The sequence below is a fragment of the Plectrocnemia conspersa genome, unplaced genomic scaffold, assembly GCF_051122295.1.
Source record: "Plectrocnemia conspersa isolate PC_06_02 unplaced genomic scaffold, ASM5112229v1 ptg000002l, whole genome shotgun sequence".
Lineage (NCBI taxonomy): Eukaryota > Metazoa > Arthropoda > Insecta > Trichoptera > Polycentropodidae > Plectrocnemia > Plectrocnemia conspersa.
In genome coordinates this window covers 4,226,606-4,248,201 of record NW_028277166.1, presented here as the reverse complement: position 1 = coordinate 4,248,201, position 21,596 = coordinate 4,226,606, and the positions used below count along the sequence as shown (strand labels likewise).

Genomic DNA, 21,596 nt, shown 5'->3' with positions numbered 1-21,596 from the left:
AAACAATCATCGTAATGAAATCTTCAAATTTTGAATTCCCGTCGACGGTCTCCCAGGCTGAAAAGTGAGTTTTTCCTTTTACAATACATAAAAATTATCATTGCTTCTGACTTAATGCACATATTCGTTAGATTTGACGAATTGCAAAAAATAAAATAATAAATAGAAAAATATTTGCATGAAACATATTCTTATCATATAGTCTTAGTTTTCCAATATTTAGTTTCAGTAAATTCAGTGCTTAATTCTTTGACAGGTTGAATTTTAGCTACCATAATCGTTCTAGCATAATGTACGTATTATTCGATCACACGTTTATGTCTTAAATTAGGAAATAATTTATTTAGGCGCAGGAATTTAAAATGTTCAAAACTTGTTTTCATAAATGGATTAACATTAGATATGTGCTACACAACTCATAGTACTGAAGTTAAAAATTTATGTACACTTCAATTTAACATAAAAATCGGTCAATTAAATTACATAGTGGTAAAAAGATTTTCAAATCACTCACAAGAGACTGTATCATATAAGATTTGGTAAAAATTGTTGATCCGATCAGAATTTAATATTAAAGATATTATGGGAGCCGAATTTAGATTTGTTATGGCCAAAACTGGTCGGCGCTGGAGTAGCATCGGCGTGACGGTTTTTTCTCTCTCTACCGGCAAGCCCGCAAGGGTTCGGACGCGTGCCGTCGCGCCCGCGCCCCTTGTAATGTAAACACCATTAATCTTCAATAAATATATTACTGCAGCGGCTCAATCTGTGTCTCATTGCCACCCGTCACCAATCCCCAAAAATATTATTAAAGTGCTGACATTTAATTTTAAAAATATTCACTATTATAGAAAGAAATCTTCACGTTTCGTTGATTTATCTTGCCAATTGAATCTGACTTGAGCGTACTTTAAATATGCAACGAAATTCATTAATATAAAATAGTTGAAATACATATAATTTGTATCGGCATAACAGCTATTGATTAGTAAGAGTTATTTAACTTAAATAATTATCTTGTAGGCGTTTTGTTTTTAAATTTGACAAGGAATGTGCACTTGTTATGATGAGTGGCATTATTTGACGCAATTATAAACACGTAAATTGTCGATAAGAGTGTTTTGGCATTGTCGCAATGATTTTTTAACTTTAGTTCAATCTTTATTAATACTTTAAATAAAATTCCGTTTGCTAATTTTTGTGTACAATATCGCGTGAGCGCGCCAAAGGTTGCCAGTCGAAAGAATCCGTCACTCCAGTGCTACCAGAGTGCCGCTAAGTTTTGGTCATAATAAACCTAAATAAATACATATATAAATAGGCCCCCTATAATATTCATTTCATATGTATTTGACGGATAAAATGACAAATTAAGAATTAAATACGTTAACTGACGTTTCATGATTTTTAATAAATAAATCATCGGCGATCAATTGTAGAAACTAAACTTTCCGTTCAATAAATTGCGAGGTCGGTGAATTTTCAATTCGACAAATTTGCTAGTCGATGAGCTTTCCTAAAATCGAAGTTATGATATAAGAACACAAAAGTACAAATTTATTTTTCGACGTTCCAATAAATGGTTTAAAACTGTGATATAATAACAATTAAGTTATTACTGCCATCTATTGATACTGAATATAACTTGTATTTTTAGTAATTGTATTATTATTATGCATTTAAAATTACTGTTAAAAACTCATAAAAAAATCTAATCACCAACGTATGTTATATGTATTTAATTAATATTTAGCAAATCTTTAAACCGACTTGTAGTAAAAAATATGGGAAGGCATTTTTGCCTACGAATAAATCGATCGATTTGTTATGTTTTTTGGGTATTATAGTCACGTATATTATATTTTTTTCTTGCACTTGTCTAATTTCTATTGATTTTCTTGTGAACCGCACCGTCTCAGTGGTGGTAGTGCGAAAATTCGCCGGGAAACTGTCCCTATAAGTGTTGATACGCGATTTCCTCGCTTAGTCTCTAAGGGAGCTTCGGAGAGGAAACACCCCGTCTGTTCATCGGCTCCTATTATATTATAAAACCTTCGCCAATATCCTTAGATAAAATAAAAAATAAACCCTTCCTTCCTAAGTGAAAGTATCCATCGAAAGCAAATTTTGCTCGAATCGCGAACTTACCCACCCCCGAATTCGATATTCTTATTGCGCCTTTGTTCCTAACTTGTTGATTAAGTCACTTCGACGATGATCGGTGAGTTCCTTTTCTTTATTTATTTCACAATAATGTAAAAACACATTTGAGCGTTTCGAAAACTATGATCTAAGAACCGGGACTTGATTTCCAAGGTAGAACACCGGTCCTTATGAAATATCTATTCTAAGAAACAGTAATGTTATAAGTCTTCTATTTGTGTAAATTTTAAAGTTGACTATTTAATAATGCGCGAAGATCAGGAGACTGGATTTTCAATAAAGAATATCACATTTATAAAATATTTATTCCAAGAAATGCAGTAATGTTATAAATCTTTTAATTCTGAAAATCCAAATACTTTTTATATAATTTTAAACACAAATTATTTATATTATTGATTTTTAACCTAACTATTTAACACAATGTAAAGGAAATCAATTATTGAATCGCTTCCTCTAAATTGCGTCGTGAAAAGAAACAAGACATTGAATATGCACGTTTCTTTTTTTATTATGAATCGCAATAAATATATAAAATTAGTTTTTTGAAACAGAGAACTTGAAACTAAAACGGAATGTAACAAAATTGTAAAGAAATCGCTGCTTGATCATAATGGCCAGAATTGCATAATCTATTAACCGTTGAATGAATCAAATTTTTATAGAAAGTAAAAATGATCATATTATTAAAATATATATATTATGAAGTTTTTTTTATAAACATATAATATAATATATGTTTATAAAAAATAATATTGCTGTTTTTATTTAAGGTAATATACACTATTTTGTATTTCTGCAGATAAACTGAATTTTTACTTCTGTAAAATATTTTCATATTTATACCCTTAACCCTTTAAACGCCAGCGACTTTTTAGTGAGTCACCAGTTATTCTTTTAACACATCTGTATATGTTTATTTAAATAAATATAAAATATTTGGTTTACTGAATAATGAAGTTAGTGCAGTTCTCTTTAATAATTATTAAAAAATATTTATTTAAATAATTCGTAAACTTGTTTTAATAATTTCAAGTGGTTAAAGTTTCGCTATTTCTAGTATCAAATTTAAATTACCTCATACATTTATTATTATTATTAAATACTACACTAAATAAAATATTATTTTTATGTAGTATTTTCTTACTTATATGAAAATACAAAAACATTATTTCTTAATAATTTTCTAACATCAATCATTCAATCATGTATTACTACAAAATGACTATTATTAGCCTATTATGTAATCTTTGCAACATCGTCTGAAATGATTCATTATTAATATATAACAATAATAAAAATAAGGCAATATATATTTTGTATATTGCTTTTATTGTGTTTACACTTAAAATATTTATCATCCTAAATAGTCTATATATTTTTTTAAAAATTATATAGTAAAAATGTGTTTTTTCTTTATTATTGCTTCTAGACATTTTATATTATCAACTATTTCTATAAAAAAATTATCTACATTTTTTTAAATATTATCTAACACATCAATATTATTATTAATCATACATTCAGATATATAATTCTCTAATATTATATTTATGTTATACTGTGTCGTATAAAAATAGATGTAGATTTTACAGGTTTGCATTTTCCTATATTACTTGTATGAAAAAATTGTACGATCAACAATATTAAAAATATTTACTATGAATATAATTTCTATAAAATTATACATCTTTCTACGTTTTCTCATTAAGAATTAAACAAAAACCATCGTGACCTATCAGGTTACCCCAATGAGTCACAATAGGCAAAAATAATGTATGTATAGTATTATTATGATAAACAAAAAAATAAAATAAAAATAGGATTCAAAGTAATGCATTGTAAGAAAGAAAAAAAATCATAAAATATTAAAATCAAATATACGAACCGGACTAGCTCCTCGAAGCTGACATTATTTAACGCTAGCGTATTTACCCTTTGAACTCTGAGCTCATAAGTATTTTTTGACAATATTTGTCTAAAAGAGTAATTTTGACAAGAATGCAATTTTTAATTAAAAATATTTTTTTACACGTTTTGCAGTTAAAAACAGAAATTCAAAAAAATAATTAAAATATAGTTATTGCATATAAAAATAATATTATAGGTTAAAACAATAGCTTTCAGATTTAAACTCAATTTTAAAGGACAATTTGGCTTTATATAATTTGGGGGTGCTTTCAAGTAAAGTACTGATCGTATTAATTGATATTAAAAATACATATTATACATATATGAGCTATTTATAGTTACGAGTGACTTTAAATAATTCTGCAGGTCGATCGGTTAACTTATAGCAGTTCCTTAATTAAAATTCTTTTTGTAGAGCTCTAACGACTCCAATCGACTGCAATCTGAGATCGGAAACACTATTACTCTACCAGTTCGCGGAAAATTAATCTAAGTTCTGATCTTTAATTATACACACCGGTTCAAATCGAGTTTAAACGCTCAAGTGCATGTTGTATAATAGGTATACGACTCTATACCCGATCCGTAATTGGGCAAAGGGTAGGAAATGGGGCGGTTTCCTATCTCGGGGGTAGTTGTTGTAATTCCGGGTTTAATTCTGGAGAAATTCAATATATAGGCATTAAAACGCCCTGAAGAGAAGCACCTGCCGTTATTTGGAAATACATCAGGCGTAAAACATTGTGAGATGTGTTATCATTGCTTTTGGGGCGTCCTTTGGGATACGTGTATTTTTTTAATTTAAGAAATGCGCGATATATCTTGAAGCGTGGGCTTTATTACCTTTTTTAAAAGCAACCTGCTATAATACAATATGATTATTTTCAAAGCATGATTACATAATATGTTTAATGTTTATTGGGATACCCTTATCAAAAATATAATAAAGCACATGGAAATGAAATTAGATTTGTCGGTTTTAGATATTAGAATTTATATGTAAGAATTAATTAATATACTTATACATGTGTCAAATTCATATAGAATTATTACTTTCTCAGATCATTAGAGCATTCGCTTCTAAAAATATATTTAGAAGCGAATGCTTTACAGATATACAGGAGTTTTACAGATAAGTTATTAAAAAAATCATAATTTGTGGATAAATATTTTGCAATTTTTTTTTATTAAAAAAACGCGATTTATTTTTTGAGGTGAATTAAAAAAAAACAATTATGAAAACGCTTTGAATATAAACGTATTTAAGATTTAACTTAACACAGAGTATTAAGCTCAATATTTAAAATTTGTTTCGGGACAAGTACGTCATACTTTTTCCTATATTAACAGAATGCATAAAACAAATTAATAAAAATTACGAATATGTATATCAGAGAAAGTATTGATGAGCTCATTAACTTAAAAAAAGTTCTTTGAGAAACCCAAATATCTAATATCAAATCCGAAGACTTTAAGAGGCAAAATTACAGAAGCATTGAACGATTCTAGGAAAACAATTAAATTTAGTTCAATAGTCAGTAAGATAGGATTTTAATTTTCATTTAACTTTAATCTAGAATAAGATATAGATAATTATAAATTTAATTGCTCAGGTTAGGTTTACCTATATTTTCCTAATTTCAAGGATGAATATCGTGATTAATAATTAAAATCTAATAAAGATTGAATATTATCTAACAATGAGCTACTTCAGTTCATAAAGAATATATTAAATGTATTCAAAAATAAATAAATTGAAAAGTCACATATAAATTGATTTATCTTATATTCGTGTCAAACGTCTTGTTAGCAATCATTTTTATATTTCATTTTTAGAAATTTATTATTATAATCTAAAGCTTCAATAAATACAATACTTTAAACGTATCGTAATAATACTATGCACTAGATATTTACATTACCTAATTACCGTAGATTTCTACTTAATTTAAAATTTTGAAACTTACTTTTTAGTAGACGACCTAAAATAAATTGAAACTCATAAATAAATTAATAGTTATTAGTAAAAAATGAATCACAGTTTATAACGTTTTCTCCATTTTTCACTAGTTGAATAGCCATTTTTTAAATTTAAATTGCTCTAACTTTGGATATTTCTACCTTTGCTGTTGTCATGGCTTTGACGACGCTTTTTTTGACACTTTGCAGGCGTCGCGTGTCCGGTTCTGGATTTCTCCTTTTGTATATTAAATAATAGTCAGTGGCGCGTCCGGATTCGAAACGACTACAAAGGGGCACATTTAAATTCACAAGACGTTGCCGCATCCCAACAGTTCGTGAGGACTTAACGGGGAATTTATGAGAGTGAGATTGTTTCACTCGGTACACCCTGTGATCTCGGCTTTCTCCTTTATGACGCCACCCGTCACACTCGAGTGTAATCGAATGTCCTTTAATAGAATTTTCTACTCCCGCTACTCTTCTCTTTCATATATACTGATTATGACTTATTCAATAAAGTCTCGAAAGAGTTTCAGGAAAGATATTAGTCTGCTAAAGGGACTGTGGCTTTTTAATTAAGTGAACATAATCTACTTTTTATAGTGTACGCTTTCAATATATACAATGTATGTACATAAATATATATATCGTATTTTTGTCGAAACTGACGTTAACTTTTAGCGAATTGTCTTTGTCATCGCTAAATTGTATTGCGTAATTGTTTGAGCATTATTCTTTAGGTGTTGATGTTAAAATATTTAGGTGGCTATGTTATTCGAATGATTTTATATACGATTGCGTAAATTATTTTCTTATCTTATCGACGCTATGTAACACTACAAGGTCGCGAAATATTTTCAATACTGTTTTCAATAACAAATAACTCTTACTGAATTAGTTTCAAAGGTAAGCTAAAATATATATGCAAAAGTAAAAGACGAAAAACTTTCTGCTTTCAAGACCCTTATCAAATTTCATTGGAAAGTTAGAGATACTAATAGTAAAAGTTAATCGATATATTCCCAAAGGAGATATATTCTTATATAAATGGGAGCGGATGCTATTTAATTTTATGGTAAATGAAATAAATATTTAAAAAAATTAAATACCCTAAAAAGCAAGTTACTAAAATACAAAGTGACATTACATTTCACTGCAGTTTTAATAAAAGCACCGAGTCTTCTTTTTAACGATCATCTAGTTCAGCAATAAACATATATACAATAATATAATATATTATTATAATCAAATACTGAAAATAAGAATTCTCATTTCTTGATAAATTAAAACATCGAAAAATAAGATCTATAACCTTCTTAAAGTAATGTTTTCATATTACTCAATCTCAGGTCGAGATTTACCATTTTTTTTTATTTGAAATGAAGATTTATTGATCTCATTGTTCTTGTTAATATCGCATACAAAGATTTGTTTGACTCGCATCATTATATGCCAATATCACGTCACCAAATGGTCAATATCACGAAAACCCATCTTACTCCGCCCTTCTCTATCGTCTACATAAATACGCACGTATACATGTATTCGTACGTATTCATGAGAGTGACGTGACGGCTATTGTGAGCAAAAACGTGACGCGGGATATATTTTTTCTCCGAGTAGGATTCTCCTCGAGAGTAATTTCGACTGGCTCTGACACATCCTTTGAATCTCCTAATTGAAACACGAGAGGAATTCTGCGCGTCATACCATTCCACATGTTGCTCGTCTATATGTTAATGTTAATGTATGTATACACATGCAGACAAGATCTAGAAGCTGAAGAAAGAAGAAAAATTTCCATTCTAGAAGAGCGTTTAAGTCATAATTGGGTAGCAAAGTTGATATCCTGGCGCAAGAAGTTGGTGTCATGGTTCCGCGACAGAATTCTCTTTGACGATGTTCGAGATCAAAAGGTGTTTCGAATATCTCACTAAGGCAAAAGCTCTTTTTATTATTATATTGTATATAGGCATGGGCTTTCGACGTCTCTTGTACGTTTTATGTTTCTTCATAATACGAATAAAAAGCTAATATGTATATAAAAATATATATTACTAGAAAGTATACAAATAAAATGTCTTAAACATAGCACATATACTTATACACAGTATCTAATATGTACATCTAATATTAACATATTACAACTTAGTAATATATTTTTAGAAATATTTTACGATATGGCAAAACATAGGATATATTTCTATGACATTTCCACAAAAGTTTCGATTCAAAGTGACACCTAGTTTTAGAAATTTGTTATACATTTTAATTTCAGCTAATTTCTCGAAAGCAAACTTTTTTCCCTCTACGAGAAAAAATAGTGCGACGCTTCTAATGGTACATAAAATCTCAAAATTTTATTTTGAAGTTTATATTCTGCTCAATGGACAATCTGATATAGAGTTTTTTTTCGTATTCTAATTATTTAATAAATATACACATTTAACACATAGCAGATAGTGGATTAACGCCACAAAGACAGCGACAAAAACAACTGTATGGTAACCACAGAGCAAAGAATTTAATGGTAACCAACCAAATGTGTATAATAGAGAGACGATGTGCAGAAAATAAAATGTATGTTACCATATGAATTTACGTTATTCTATTTGCTATTACTGTAGAGTTTTTCCACTAGCAATTAAAAATATTGGAATACTTTGCAATGCTAGCATTGAAAATATACTATTCATTTTTAGTACGTAAATTTACAATCTTTGTATATTTTAAAACGTTTATTTTAAACATAAAAAAAAGACATAACGAATTTTAAGGACATGCTAACTAGCGTAGTTTTTATGCTATTGGCCTGATTTAAAAAAAAAACACTTTCTTAAAAACTCGACTTGTTTGTTCTAGAGAAAATGTATAATGGTCAAAAATATTACATAACAGATTATAAACATTAAAATAAAAAACTTTTTTTCACACTTTTATTTACTATCTAATTTTTGTTCAGTCTCTGTTGGACAAAATTTTTTAATGGTTTTAAGGAGATTAAATTTTGTATTATTTTGGCATTAGACTATTTATTTATACTAAATACATTATCATAATTTGGCAAATATTATTATATTAAAACCTAGTTCGACTCACATTTTGTAAAAAATAATTTATTAGTAATTTATAGGTTCAATAGAAAAACGTTACAATATAATCACAACAATTAAAATTGTTGTGATTCTATTGTAACGTTTCATGCTTCATGCTTAATCGCAAGATTAAATGAATTTTTACTAAGCAAAGTATAGGATTCATGATTTTTAATAATTTGATTTAATGATTGAAGACATTTAATACGAATTTCATGTTTCAAGTGTTTCAAAAAGTATTTATGCGATAATAATTTCCACCTTGACGTTGGGGTTGAAAATATGTCTCAATGATCTCTAATCGTATGCATGCGGTCGCATGTACGCGCGCCAACCAATTTCAGATCTTTTTAGCGCCTCTGATCTTAGCCATTCGCCCGTGACGTAAACACAAGCACACTATACGTATTGGTATTGTTCTTTGAACAACTCGGTTATCGGCTGTGGTGTTGAAATTTTTGGCATCCTTATTCTAGCGCATGAATGTAATGTGTAAATTTAAGTAATTTGGTATTTAAATTACTCATTTACTGTTTTTAGAATTTTTAATGTAGATATAATAACTGAAATTGACTCATAGCATACCAATTAAGTAAAAATAAAAATTAATAGATGGCCGCCATTTTGAATTGGTTTTGTGTGTCGTGGACAAAATTCAATTTACGCGCTCGCGAATCAACGACGACCGTCGCGACAAATAATACAAATCTATTCGGCAGTCGACCTTCTCGTCAACGTGCGCTCCTAATCGTGCGGAAACTACACTTCAAGCCGGCTGGCGAATTTCACGCGATAGACGTTCGTGAACACCCTCTCCGCTCATGTTATCCTAATCAAACGGAACACGTTTGACGCCTAAGTTTGACATGCACGATTGAAATATATTTAATTTTAATAAAACAAGCGCTCTATATTTCTGTTCTCCTGTGCCAAACGCTCCACGCCAGACGCTGGACGTTTTGTGAATATCGGTCACTCACTGTCGTGAAGTATCGTAGCTAATAAGCGTGCGGGTACTGGACCCTCAACTTTTTCGGCTTAAATGTTTATTTTTGATTCGTTCTTCTTTTATTAGTATTTAATTATTAAAATTATATATTTAAACCACTGTGTTGCTGTGCGCGTGTGAAGTATAAATAGGATGACAGGGTATTTTTACATTGCATCTTTTTCTATTTATCACTTTTATATATTTTTTAACACGTAACTTACCGCGGACGCCACAGTGGCATTATATATGTTCTAATGACTAGCAACACAAAAAATATAAGTTTATGTCTTGATTTTCGTCAAGGGATGCCAATATATGCACATTAAAAAAAAATCAAATAACAAAATGATTCGCGTTTTAATTGTTTTTTTATTAACTTCAGAATTTATTAAAAAAATATAGTTTGCTTACCCCCGTTTAATTTTGTAATTTTTATGTAATAATCGTAAACTTTTACCAATAGGCACGTACTTCTAATTAAAGTTAAATTACGAAGTGATTTATTTTAGAATGATTTTTAGTATTAAATAAAATTATTATATAAAAAAATGGGAACATTGCTTTTTATTGTTATAATCGTTAACTTTCAATTACATATTAGCATAACATCTAACCAAAATTAAATAACGACTTTTAAAATGTAATAAAGTAAAAAGTCTGAGAACCAATATTAGTATTTGTCATTTTATTTAGATAAATAATATTTATTATATTGCTAGTATAAGTATAAATACTGAATTTGAGTTAAATAATAAAATTATTTACTATTTAAATTATTTGTTTTTTAATAAAATAATTAAAGATTGAAGGCCACTGATACATTTGGTAAAATTTACGAAAAAGTATGGTTTATTATTACCGAAATTGGATTATTTAAAAAAATTTGCCAATCCAATATTTTCTCAATATTTCGTTAATAAATACAATTTTGAATCTTGAATTTTATGTTAACATTAAATTTTCGTTTCGAGCGCTCGAATATGATCTTAGCTTTTAGCGACTGTTTTAGCCATATTTGATTTGTGTATGCTGTATAATGTATTTATCTCTTTTTATTTGCGATTATTAGGTCCTTGCATTATAGGGTATTCTTTGACGTCGACGAATTTTATTTATAAGTGTGTTATTGATACTTTTTTTATTTTATTGATGTACTATATTACTTTGGTATAAGTTTAGTTAAATTTGATACTTTAAACACTTTTTATTTGTCTTGAACTGTTATCGTATATTGAGTTGTACTCTTAGAATACAGGCGACTGTTTAGCTTGGCTATAGTTGGTCATAATCGAGGTGAAAAGCAGCTTCTTTCTATCTCTTTAATATGGCAAGTTCTGACTAATATGCGTTAAGTAGGATATTCAGTAGAGCAGTGTTTAAACACATAGGTTTTTGATCCTCTGACCAATATTGATCGTTTGGGGCCAAACCAGAATTATTTTTATTGTCTCATTATTTTATCAGAATATATGCCGCGTTCAACGCCGTAACAGTAAAAATTGCCACATTCGGAAAAATCTATGGAATGCATCACAAGGATAAAATATTTGGCACCAACCCTTGTCTATGTTAAAGTAAGGTCCTATATTTTTAAGTGCATCGTTACTATATTACCTTTATTGGACCTTTCCAGGATATGTTTAATGGTTTGTTTGTCTCACCAACGAAACTCAAATTCTTAACAATAATTTATTATTTTTATGACCCTTTTAGCAAGTCTTTTGTAACTAATTGAGACGCAATATTTCATATTTAATTTATAAGTAAAAATATGTTTTATATTATTACTTCAATAAAAAATCTACGCATGTTATTTTATCTGGTTGTTTTAAAAATGTATTACTAGCCACAAACATTAACATTTTTTTTAACAAATAACGGGTCTGTATTTGTATTTATAATGTATTTAATAATAAATGTATTTGTACAATAATAATCTTGGTAATCTTAGATTCAAATAATATTTAGGTGTGATTTGGTATAGTGGTCGGTTAGATTAATTATTTTTTGTATTAAAAGATTCTTAGCTGATATTTAAAAGATTACGGCTTTAATATAGTAGAAACGGGTCTTTTCATCTCCCTTAATCGATATATTACTCAAGACGACATCTCTGTTGTATTTTTATAATATTTTTCTGATAAAATATTAAGGTTTAAGTATACCATTTATTATAGTATATTGTAAGGAATCCATTCATTTCCTTTATAATTTATTATAAAAATCTAAACGGTATTATATAATATAAATTTAAAGAAACGAAATATTTATTAGTGTGAGAGATTAAACCTGTTTTTCTCCTTCCATCCTTTGTTTTGGATTTTCCGTGAAAAGCCACCTCGACAGATGGACGTTTTAAAAGGATAGAACCAATTAAAGTGTCCGATTTAGAGCACAGATAGCACTTGTTAACTGAACGTAGTTTCCCGTGCTAGCTCCTATTAACTCCCTGTGTATATACACCTACACACACGTGTATTAAAGCTCACGTGGAAAACTTTCCCGAGCGCTCAACGCCTCATTTTCATACGTTAAGTTTATCTAGAGAGTTTCCAGTATTAAAAGGCTCATGTTTAATTTATTTCAGAAAAATATTCAAATTAAAGTACATTTTTCTTTTGGGTTCATTTTGGAGCCGACGGGACAGTGCCACACTTCTGAAAATTGTGGAATATTCTGTAGAGTTCCTATTATTCTGACGATTCCAGGCGAATGCTCTTTGTTATTCTTTGAGCTATAGTAAGCTTCCGTGTCCGTATGGCACCAATTCTAAAAATAATAACATTTTATATAAAAATCAGAGTAGTATTTATATATTTAGCAGTAGATAGAAGGACGTTACATGAGCAAACCACAAGAAGAACAATTTGTTTTCGTTTAAGTTTGCCAGGCCTGGTAAAGTCATTTCCACTTTCTTGGTGTTTTGATAAGCGATGAAAGCATGCTTCAAACCACCGATGTCTGCTATGTTTTCAAAAAGAGATTTTTCTCCATCTGCCTTCAGAAAATATAATCAATTTTAACTATTACATAATTGTATTTATCAAAGGAATAGATCGTAACCATAGATTCGTCCCGTTTTGTTAAATTATGTTTTAAAAAAATATAGTATCCGTCATTTGATTACATATGAGATTAGTTTTGTTGGTGTTATTTATTATGTTTGCGTCGGTGAGATTTTTCGGCGGTTTCGCTAAGCGGATGGTATCAAAAGCCGGAAGCCAGGACTTTGATACCATTATGTTATCATCCCGTTTGTTTATGGCGGTCTCTTTGTGCATTTATATTTCCAACACTCTGTGCTGCTAAAATACATTTTGTGATCTTCTTTGAAACAGTGTTTGATCTTTTTGATTTTTTCACTGTATTATCTACTTGATTGTCTTATATACTCCACTGGAAAGCATCCGTAGATGTATATCTTTCTAACGTGACAAAATCCGCATTAATTATATGTATCTGTTAGTTTGTGCGCTCTAATGAAATACCGTATGTAACAATCTCTTATTTGTTTAAGATTAGCGTATACACGAAGAGCAGTTAAATATAACATATTTATGTTAGGATACTGTAATTTAAGCAGCATCCTTTCCGGGGGCTACTTAAAGTTGTAAAAATTGTAATTATCCCTGTAATCAAGTCTAGTTTTTCTCTCGAAAAAAAGTGTTTTTAAATATTTTATAAGGTCAGAAGCAATAGCATGTCTTCCGTGTGACCCTTTAAAAGCGAAACCATTGTTCTTTCTGAGCAATTGTGGGCAAAAGCTACTAAACGAGACAATAAGTGTTGTTCGACGCGTGTCTTGATGCTCATATATAAATAAAGGTATATTTAAGTAATCTCTGTTATGGATATTAACAGTAATTATTTAAAAAAATCAGTTGCTTTTCTAACTTTATTCTTTCTTCAAATTGATTATTTCTGACAAACTGATTGTTGATTTCCATTGGAAAATGATGTAAGTTATGGCAAGGTTAAAATTTAGATAACTTTTGCTTTGTTAAAGATACAAAATATAAATAAAATTAAAGAGGTAAATTTTATAAATCAATTTTCAGAAGCCCAGATTCATATTAGATAAGTCATAGCTATATTCCATTAAATTGCGTCTTTAGCTATATTGAAAGAAAAATAAATAATATAGATAACATTTTACTTCCAGATGCTATATTATTTGAACAAAATTAATCATTGTGCTGAAATTTAAGCTGAAATGATCGTATTATTTCACTAATTAGGGCAGTGAAAATGTGTCAAACAATTGATTTATAATTTCACTGATCATTATCAGTAAAACTGTATTGTTACACATCCGTTCGGAAAACTTTGGCTTTAACAGAATACGTATGAAACGAAATTCGCTAGTGGCTTACAAAATTTAGCAAGTAGTTTAAAATTTTAATAAGATAAATTGCAAAATATTTTTAATCAAAAAACAAAAAATATTTAAAAAATGATCAAATTTTTATTTAAAGTGCATTTAAAAAAATAATTTAGTCTGCTTCCGTGGCTCGAACCAGCAGACTCTTATTTATCAGTCAAGACTGTATGTACTACACCATTCCGACCTTTAATTATTATTTTGAAAGGAATACATCATTACAATTCCGATATAGAAATTCAAATTAGGTTTAAATAGAAAAGCAATCATATTGTGTTACTTATGGGCATTTAAGATATTAAGAAACTATGAGATATGGAAAAACTCTAATATAAACATTTTGGGGATGAGAAATGTTGGTTGAAATAATAGGAAAAAATCTATATATTTTTTTAAAATTTTCTATGTGGTGAAATAGTTCATTATTATAGAACTTTCAGTTCCTAATATGTACGACCTAGCTCGTTTATAATTAATCATCACGATATTCATCAGTGAGATTAGAAATACGTATCTAGCGGGCGCCTACAGTACAGATAAAGGCGTGCATTTCATGCGTTCCGCACGCCCACATCTTCTCACTCACTCTCGTCACTTAACACGCGAGCGAGCGAAAGGGAATGTATCTCACCGTACGCGCCTGGAATCTACGTAAATCTAATCTGTGCTGATTGAACGGAATTATAAATATATAATAATCACTAATGTTGATCTTCCACACACAATAGCAATAATAAAAAAAACACTAAGGTACATATGAGATTCATAGTCAAAGACTTTAATTTCTCAAAAAAAAGTGTAATTTTAATTCAAAACTTATCAAGAAATTTCTATTGTCCTATTTAATTTGTTTTATCTTCTTAAGAAACTTGAATGATTTTTTTGACAACTATTTAATATTTCTTTTTTGTGATTTAAAACTCTTTGACAGATAATTGTGTTTCACGAAATTGGGTATTTTAACAATTTATCCCAAAGGTAATTTGTTTTGTAAATTTTAGATCATAAATGCAGTTTATAATTTCGTTTCCTATATTGGTATTACATCCAGCAGATTCTGGTTTTAAAAACCTTAATAAAATCTTCTTAAATCACAGTTACGCACCTAATAAGTAATAAGTGTTTTGGATGAATATAAATTTATGTATAAGTGATCGATTCAGACTAAGGGTTAGTGATCTATCCTGTTAGCTAATAAAATTTATAATATACATACATATTTATCTATTTTAGCAATATATATTTTTGAATATTGTTCTTTAATGCACTCGGTCGCATTATCATATATTTTTATTTTGGCAACTGAAATAAATAAATTAAAAATAATACAAATACAATAATTAAATAATAATTGAAGCAAAAATAACCTTCATCATCAAACGAGTGCATTAATTCATGTCCCATGATATAACCAAGACCTGCATAATTTAATGAGCTGAAATATACATAGAAATAAATGGTTATTATACAATATATGGAATAAAATATTTATAATCACTTACTCAAGTCCTAAATTGTAGTAAGGAAAATCTAACATGAACGTTTTAATAACTGTAAATTTAATAATTTATTATTGATACAGTAATGTATCGTATAATATTATACTTTATATGATTACATACCCATACTGTTATAATAAAAATTAAAGTGTCCATTGAGAGAATGTATCGTACTAACCATATTCCAATCGTATTTGAATGGTTTGGAATAATCGGCAATCTTCTTATCTAAACGCCATTTTTCTAATGCAAATTTGCTTTTTAAATAATTGTCTGGACTTATTTTTAATCCTTTATAGTAATTTTCCAAACTTCCAGACGTAAACAACCAATTTGGAAATGCAATAAATTCTTCGGTGCTCATTAGTTTATAATTAATTTTGTCCTTATAATCAGATTTAATCCAGGGAGTTGCATTTACAGATTTAGCATATGCCTTTTCAATGTTTCGCAATGCAGTTTCAGCCATTTTTTTTGAAATTTTGCTGGAATCTTCATCCAACATTCCGTAGATCACAGCTAAGCCCATTTCAGTTATTGTTGATAGTGTACAATATTCTTTAGTTTGTGTGCATCTTGAGTTTTTATAAGCCTTACAGTATAATTTAGTAAGCTCAGGTGTAGCCAAGTGGATAAGTTTGGATATAATCTGAAAACATATAATTTTAACATTTTATTTGATATAGGGATCTAAGAAAAATAACTGTAAAAATTTTTGTTTGCCACAACAATAATTTGATTCTAAAATATAGAACACAGCTGTATTACTAGTATTATATATACTAGGTTATCCAAAAATGAATATTATAATATAGTGTATTTAACCTTTATTTATATTGCTACTTACCTCAAACCAAATATACAATTCTAATTTAGTTGAAGTCGTGTTTTGGACTATCGATAGAATTGTCATCAAATTTTCAAAGTCTCCATGTGTAACGAATACTTTATCATTATGAAAGTCAAATTCAATGGCGCTTTTATTGAACATTCTCAATATAAAAGGCTTCCAGATTTCAATTTTTGTTAAATTAAGCCTTTGCAAATTTTGGTCAGTCAAATTTTGTAATTTGTCTATTGAATAAAATTTTCCATGTTCTTTGGTAATTGTTGTATTTAAAGAAGACTAAAAATATATTCACTATAAGCATTAATTAATTGAATAATATATAGTAAAACTCACAATAATAATTTTTTGATACTCGAAGTATTCATCAATGGAATTTTCAATCTTATCTTTAATATTTTCTATTTTGGTCGACTTCAAAATTTCAAAAACTGACTTTTTAAGTAAAACCCTATCTTCGTCCTCGCTTTAAAATTTAATATATCAAAGAATAATCAATATTTTTATAAATAATTATATCAAATATTATAAAAACTTACATATCACTAATATTATATTGAAAAAATTCAATGAATGTTATGTTCAACTTTCTTTTGTAATATATATCAAAGCCAATAAGTAGATCCATACTAATTCTTTTTTTTAACTTAATCACTGTGTTTAACCAATCGAATTTTATATGCTGTGTTTTTGGCTTTTTAAAAAAAGATGGTGTTAAAGGCACATCAACCTTTTCTAATAATTCGACTATAGTTTTCATTCCATTAGAAGCTGAAAGTTCAATACATGAAAAATATAATTTAAATGAAAATATTTTACTTTTCGTACTCAAATTTATGCAAGCTTTGTAGTAATCCTTTGCTTGGTTCAAAGGTAAAGGATCTCCTTTGACATTATCACTGTTAAGCATATCTTTCAATTTCCTGTTGATTATTCCTTGTTCTTTCACGCGAACGCTGCTCCATGATAAGGAATCTGACGTAGGATTATATTTCGCCCAGTTTCCGCACGCATACTAAAATGCGAAATTGATAAAATTGACTGATTTGTATAAAAAAGCCGGAAATAGAGATTGCCAAATTAAAAAAATACAGAATAGCTATCGCTATATCCTGTCCACCATTGTTTCAAAAATTCACAACTTAATAATCTAGTCTATTTGTATTAATTTATTTTTTATGCGAAGTTACATATTATAAATTTAGGAGTTATGTATCATAAAATATTCATTATTTATTTAACGACGTTTCACAAATATTTTTAATTATTTAATAATATATTTACCTTAAAGAAATCGTCGCAAGGATCAACACTTTGATCCATAGAAAATAAAATATTTGAAGCAGATTTCACACATTCCTTACTTTGGCATATATTATTATCATGCTTGATTTTATCTAAAATCGATAATTTACAATCATTCAATAGTTTATGCTATTAAAAATAAAAATAAAAATAAAAATAAACTTACATGCCATTGTGAATTCAGTCGCAAAAATAATACTAAGCACCAAACGTAGCATCATGTTTTCTTTATTAACTTAAATTTAAAAAACTATTAAATTATTTTTAAATTTTTTAAAAACAATAATTCATAATATACAATTAAATTTTTTTCTAAATTTTGTGTTATAAAATATATAATTTACCTAAATTTATAATTATAAAATTAACTAAAACACCAACGATCGTATCCTTTCAAACGTTCGTCGTTAACTAAAAATTATTAATGTGTAATATACAAATGAACATATTTAATGGAAAGATAATAAATATGCATATGTATGTATAAATGATATATACAATACTATGAAAATATATATGTATTATATATAAAACAATGATTGACAAGGAAAAAAAAGTTATTCATTATTAATATTAAAAGTCTATGATTTTTCCAATCTGTGTTAAGCTAATGCTATAAAACAATTATTATACTATATAGTACTTGAATGTAGGATACAAGTACTTACACATTATGGGTAAGATATATAAAGTGTAAAGGTCCATCTTGTACCTCAATTGCCTGATAAGAAGTATGTAAATGGAAAATACCCTTACACGACGAAACCAACCTTAATTTAACGATTTAGGTCTTATCGTTTATTACTAAACACATTGCTACCTATATACATAGACGAATCTGGGTAAAATGGGTAAGTCCCTTATTTCCATAGAAACTTCATATTATGTAAATTAAATGCATTAAGTTAGAATTTCGGAGAAATTTAAGGATATTGTTTCTTTTAAGCTTTCGATAAAGTTATGCCAACATGTGGGAACTTAGCAAACATATATTATGTATTTTTTAAGTATTTACTAATTATATTTAAAATAAAAAATAATTGCAAGAAATATTTTTAAATGGATTATTTATATATAATACATCAAATAGTTTGCAATACTTTGCACCAATAAATGTAAAAAATAGCACCATTTTAATTTTTTTGGTGGCCATATTATGCTGCTGACTTATGTCAAAAATTTCATAATAAATACAATCCTGAAAAATACATACTTCTCTTAATGTCGAATTTATTTATAAATATTTGTGCACCACAGTTTATATATATTTATTTAATCTAATTGTCTTAAAATATTTTACTTAGCTCTGGATTTTGAATGTCGTAGTTGGATCAGGGTTAACGTGAAGAGGGAAGCGGTTGCTTTCTTGCTCTTTTCAGTCTCTGTCGATAGTCGGCGTAGCTGCGTAACTTGTGTGGCAAGTCGGGGATATCAAGTGCAAGTTTTTAACAAAAGTAAATTACGAATATTTAGCTTTGTTTATTTTTGTTTGCTTCTAAATATGAATATTTGTTCAACCGTCAGAATTTAAACATATACAGATATTTGGCAACCTTGCACTTGTCATTTTGCATTCACTTGCTGCGATTACAATGTAATGCTTTTAGCTAATCCCATAAAATCCTGATCGGCACGTAAAAATTCACTTATTGGCATAATAATAAAACGTAAATACTAATAGAATTTTGTTAATTGTATTTTTAACGTGAGTATGTATTGAGTGCTTTTGTTGTAACTGTATATACATACATCGATTCGGGGCAGAGTCAGATTTTTTATTATTGTCTAATATGGATCTCATCAGCCTCTTTATAATTAGCAACGTCTAGCTTGAGCAAAAGATACGCAGAGAGAAGTGGTGATTTCTGAAATTTTCGCTGGTATCTGTAAATCTCTGGAAGTTTGGGTGCCTTTAGCCCCAAAGTGGATGATGCCAGTAGTAGTAGTATTTGAAAAGCTTCCAGACAGGTTTTCAGATGAAGTGTTTTTTGCCCCTTTCCAATGTGACGAACAATTATAGAAGGATGGAGAGTTTTTTAAAACAAATTGCTTTCATAATTTCGTATTTCGGACAAATACTTAGTGATTTAAGCCGGTAAAAGGTTTTCACGGTGGTGTCCCATTTAAACGATTAAAAATTTTTTTTTAGACGGTTTAAACGCTTTATAACAAGCTGATTTGGTATTTTTATTATTTAATAGCACGAGTTAACCCTTCCTATTGTAAATAGAATAGTGCTTTAATTGTTGAATCGAACAAAATTCACACAGCAAAGTGTTATGCATATTTTATATGAAAGTAATTATATATTTTTTAATTAAATACTATTTTACAGAAACTTATTTTTTTACGATTATTTGTTAAATAAATGAATATCGCTAGAATATTTGATTATTCGAAAACTTCATCTATTTATTATTTAATATTCGAATAGTTGAATAAAATTAATTAAGAAACACAGTTCACGTCATTGCTGCATTCATTGACTCCAGAGGGATCCATTTTTCAAGTAGGTACCTAGATTTTTATCATATACGTTAAATTCAATAGAAGTCGCGACCGTCGTTAAAATTCTTAAAATATGCTAATGCCTGTTTTCAAGTACATAGTCTGTGTTAATTAAAACCTTGAGTCCTCGAGAGCGGCTTCTTTTCACCGTCAAAAAGGACAAAAATCCTTTTGAGTTACCCGGGAACCCAACGAGCCGTGTACCGTCCGTCGTCGGGGAATGTAATTTAAAACCTCAAGTCTGATGTGTTTGTATGCGTGTGTCGGCTTTAAATACATAGTTGCCAATAGTGGTCGTAAGTGCAAAGTTGGTGGAATTCCATCCCCTTGGCCTAGGCAATGGTATGAGTTGCCTAACGATCATTTCCTCTGGGAACTCGTACGTCTCGCTCGTTATCATCGATTTTCTATACAGAACCGCACTCGGGGTACTTAATAACCCCTTCGCGACAGTCTCGGCTCGAGAAACTTCAATTATCTCGAATTGGCGCCAATTAAACCGAGATTGATGCCCGAGTGGGTTTCGAATCGCGATTGTTAACGGGCGACAATCAATTCACGTGACAGACTATCCTGTAGACGGGCTTTGAATTTAGGTTGAGTTTTTCTAGGATGCTTTAATATATTATTGGATATCTCAATTCGTATACTTCACCACTATATAATACGATAGTTATTGGCTTTTGCACAGATGGCGCAAGAGTAATATTTTAGATAACATCAAGTAATTTATGTATATATGTACATATATACATACATGCACTCATGATGTTCATGTTCTAAGAGTTTTCATTGAACTGTACTTTGCTTATTTACAGATACGCATATACTAGAGAAAGCAATTACTTTCATAGGTAGACAATTTGTAACATGGGGCAGTATTTCACTCCTTCGGGGGTTCTTCAAAGGTCCAGCATTGGCCTCTGTTCTTCAC

The 21,596-nt window shown here is 28.9% G+C and overlaps 2 protein-coding genes across 4 annotated transcripts in view; one reads left to right on the top strand and one right to left on the bottom strand.

Moving 5' to 3' along the window:
* Window positions 1-16: 16 nt before the first annotated feature.
* The window catches only part of LOC148237367 (uncharacterized), a 202,847-nt gene continuing 181,267 nt past the window's right edge, over window positions 17-21,596 (top strand). The window contains exon 1 of one of the 2 annotated variants that reach the window (XM_088205367.1): window positions 17-64. The gene's annotated coding sequence lies outside the window, so the exon portion shown is untranslated. Of the gene's footprint in view, window positions 65-1,985; window positions 2,222-21,596 lie in introns of those variants that run through there. The other variant, XM_088205366.1, reaches the window with a different exon arrangement.
* On the bottom strand, window positions 12,355-18,573 carry LOC148237370 (endothelin-converting enzyme homolog). 2 transcript variants are annotated; one of them, XM_088205549.1, is made up of 13 exons: window positions 18,499-18,573; window positions 18,321-18,389; window positions 18,134-18,246; window positions 17,678-17,864; window positions 17,389-17,620; window positions 17,186-17,315; window positions 16,850-17,128; window positions 16,126-16,651; window positions 16,006-16,054; window positions 15,871-15,938; window positions 15,720-15,805; window positions 12,965-13,120; window positions 12,355-12,891 (listed from the first exon to the last, which is right to left on the bottom strand). In XM_088205549.1, the coding sequence occupies exons 2-13, from the start codon at window positions 18,373-18,375 to the stop codon at window positions 12,718-12,720; spliced, it is 2,055 nt and encodes a 684-aa protein (XP_088061675.1). In that variant the 5' UTR covers window positions 18,376-18,389; window positions 18,499-18,573; the 3' UTR covers window positions 12,355-12,717. The 2 variants fall into 2 exon arrangements, with proteins under 2 accessions (XP_088061675.1, XP_088061676.1); XM_088205550.1 differs by having other exon boundaries at window positions 18,321-18,404; window positions 18,499-18,553.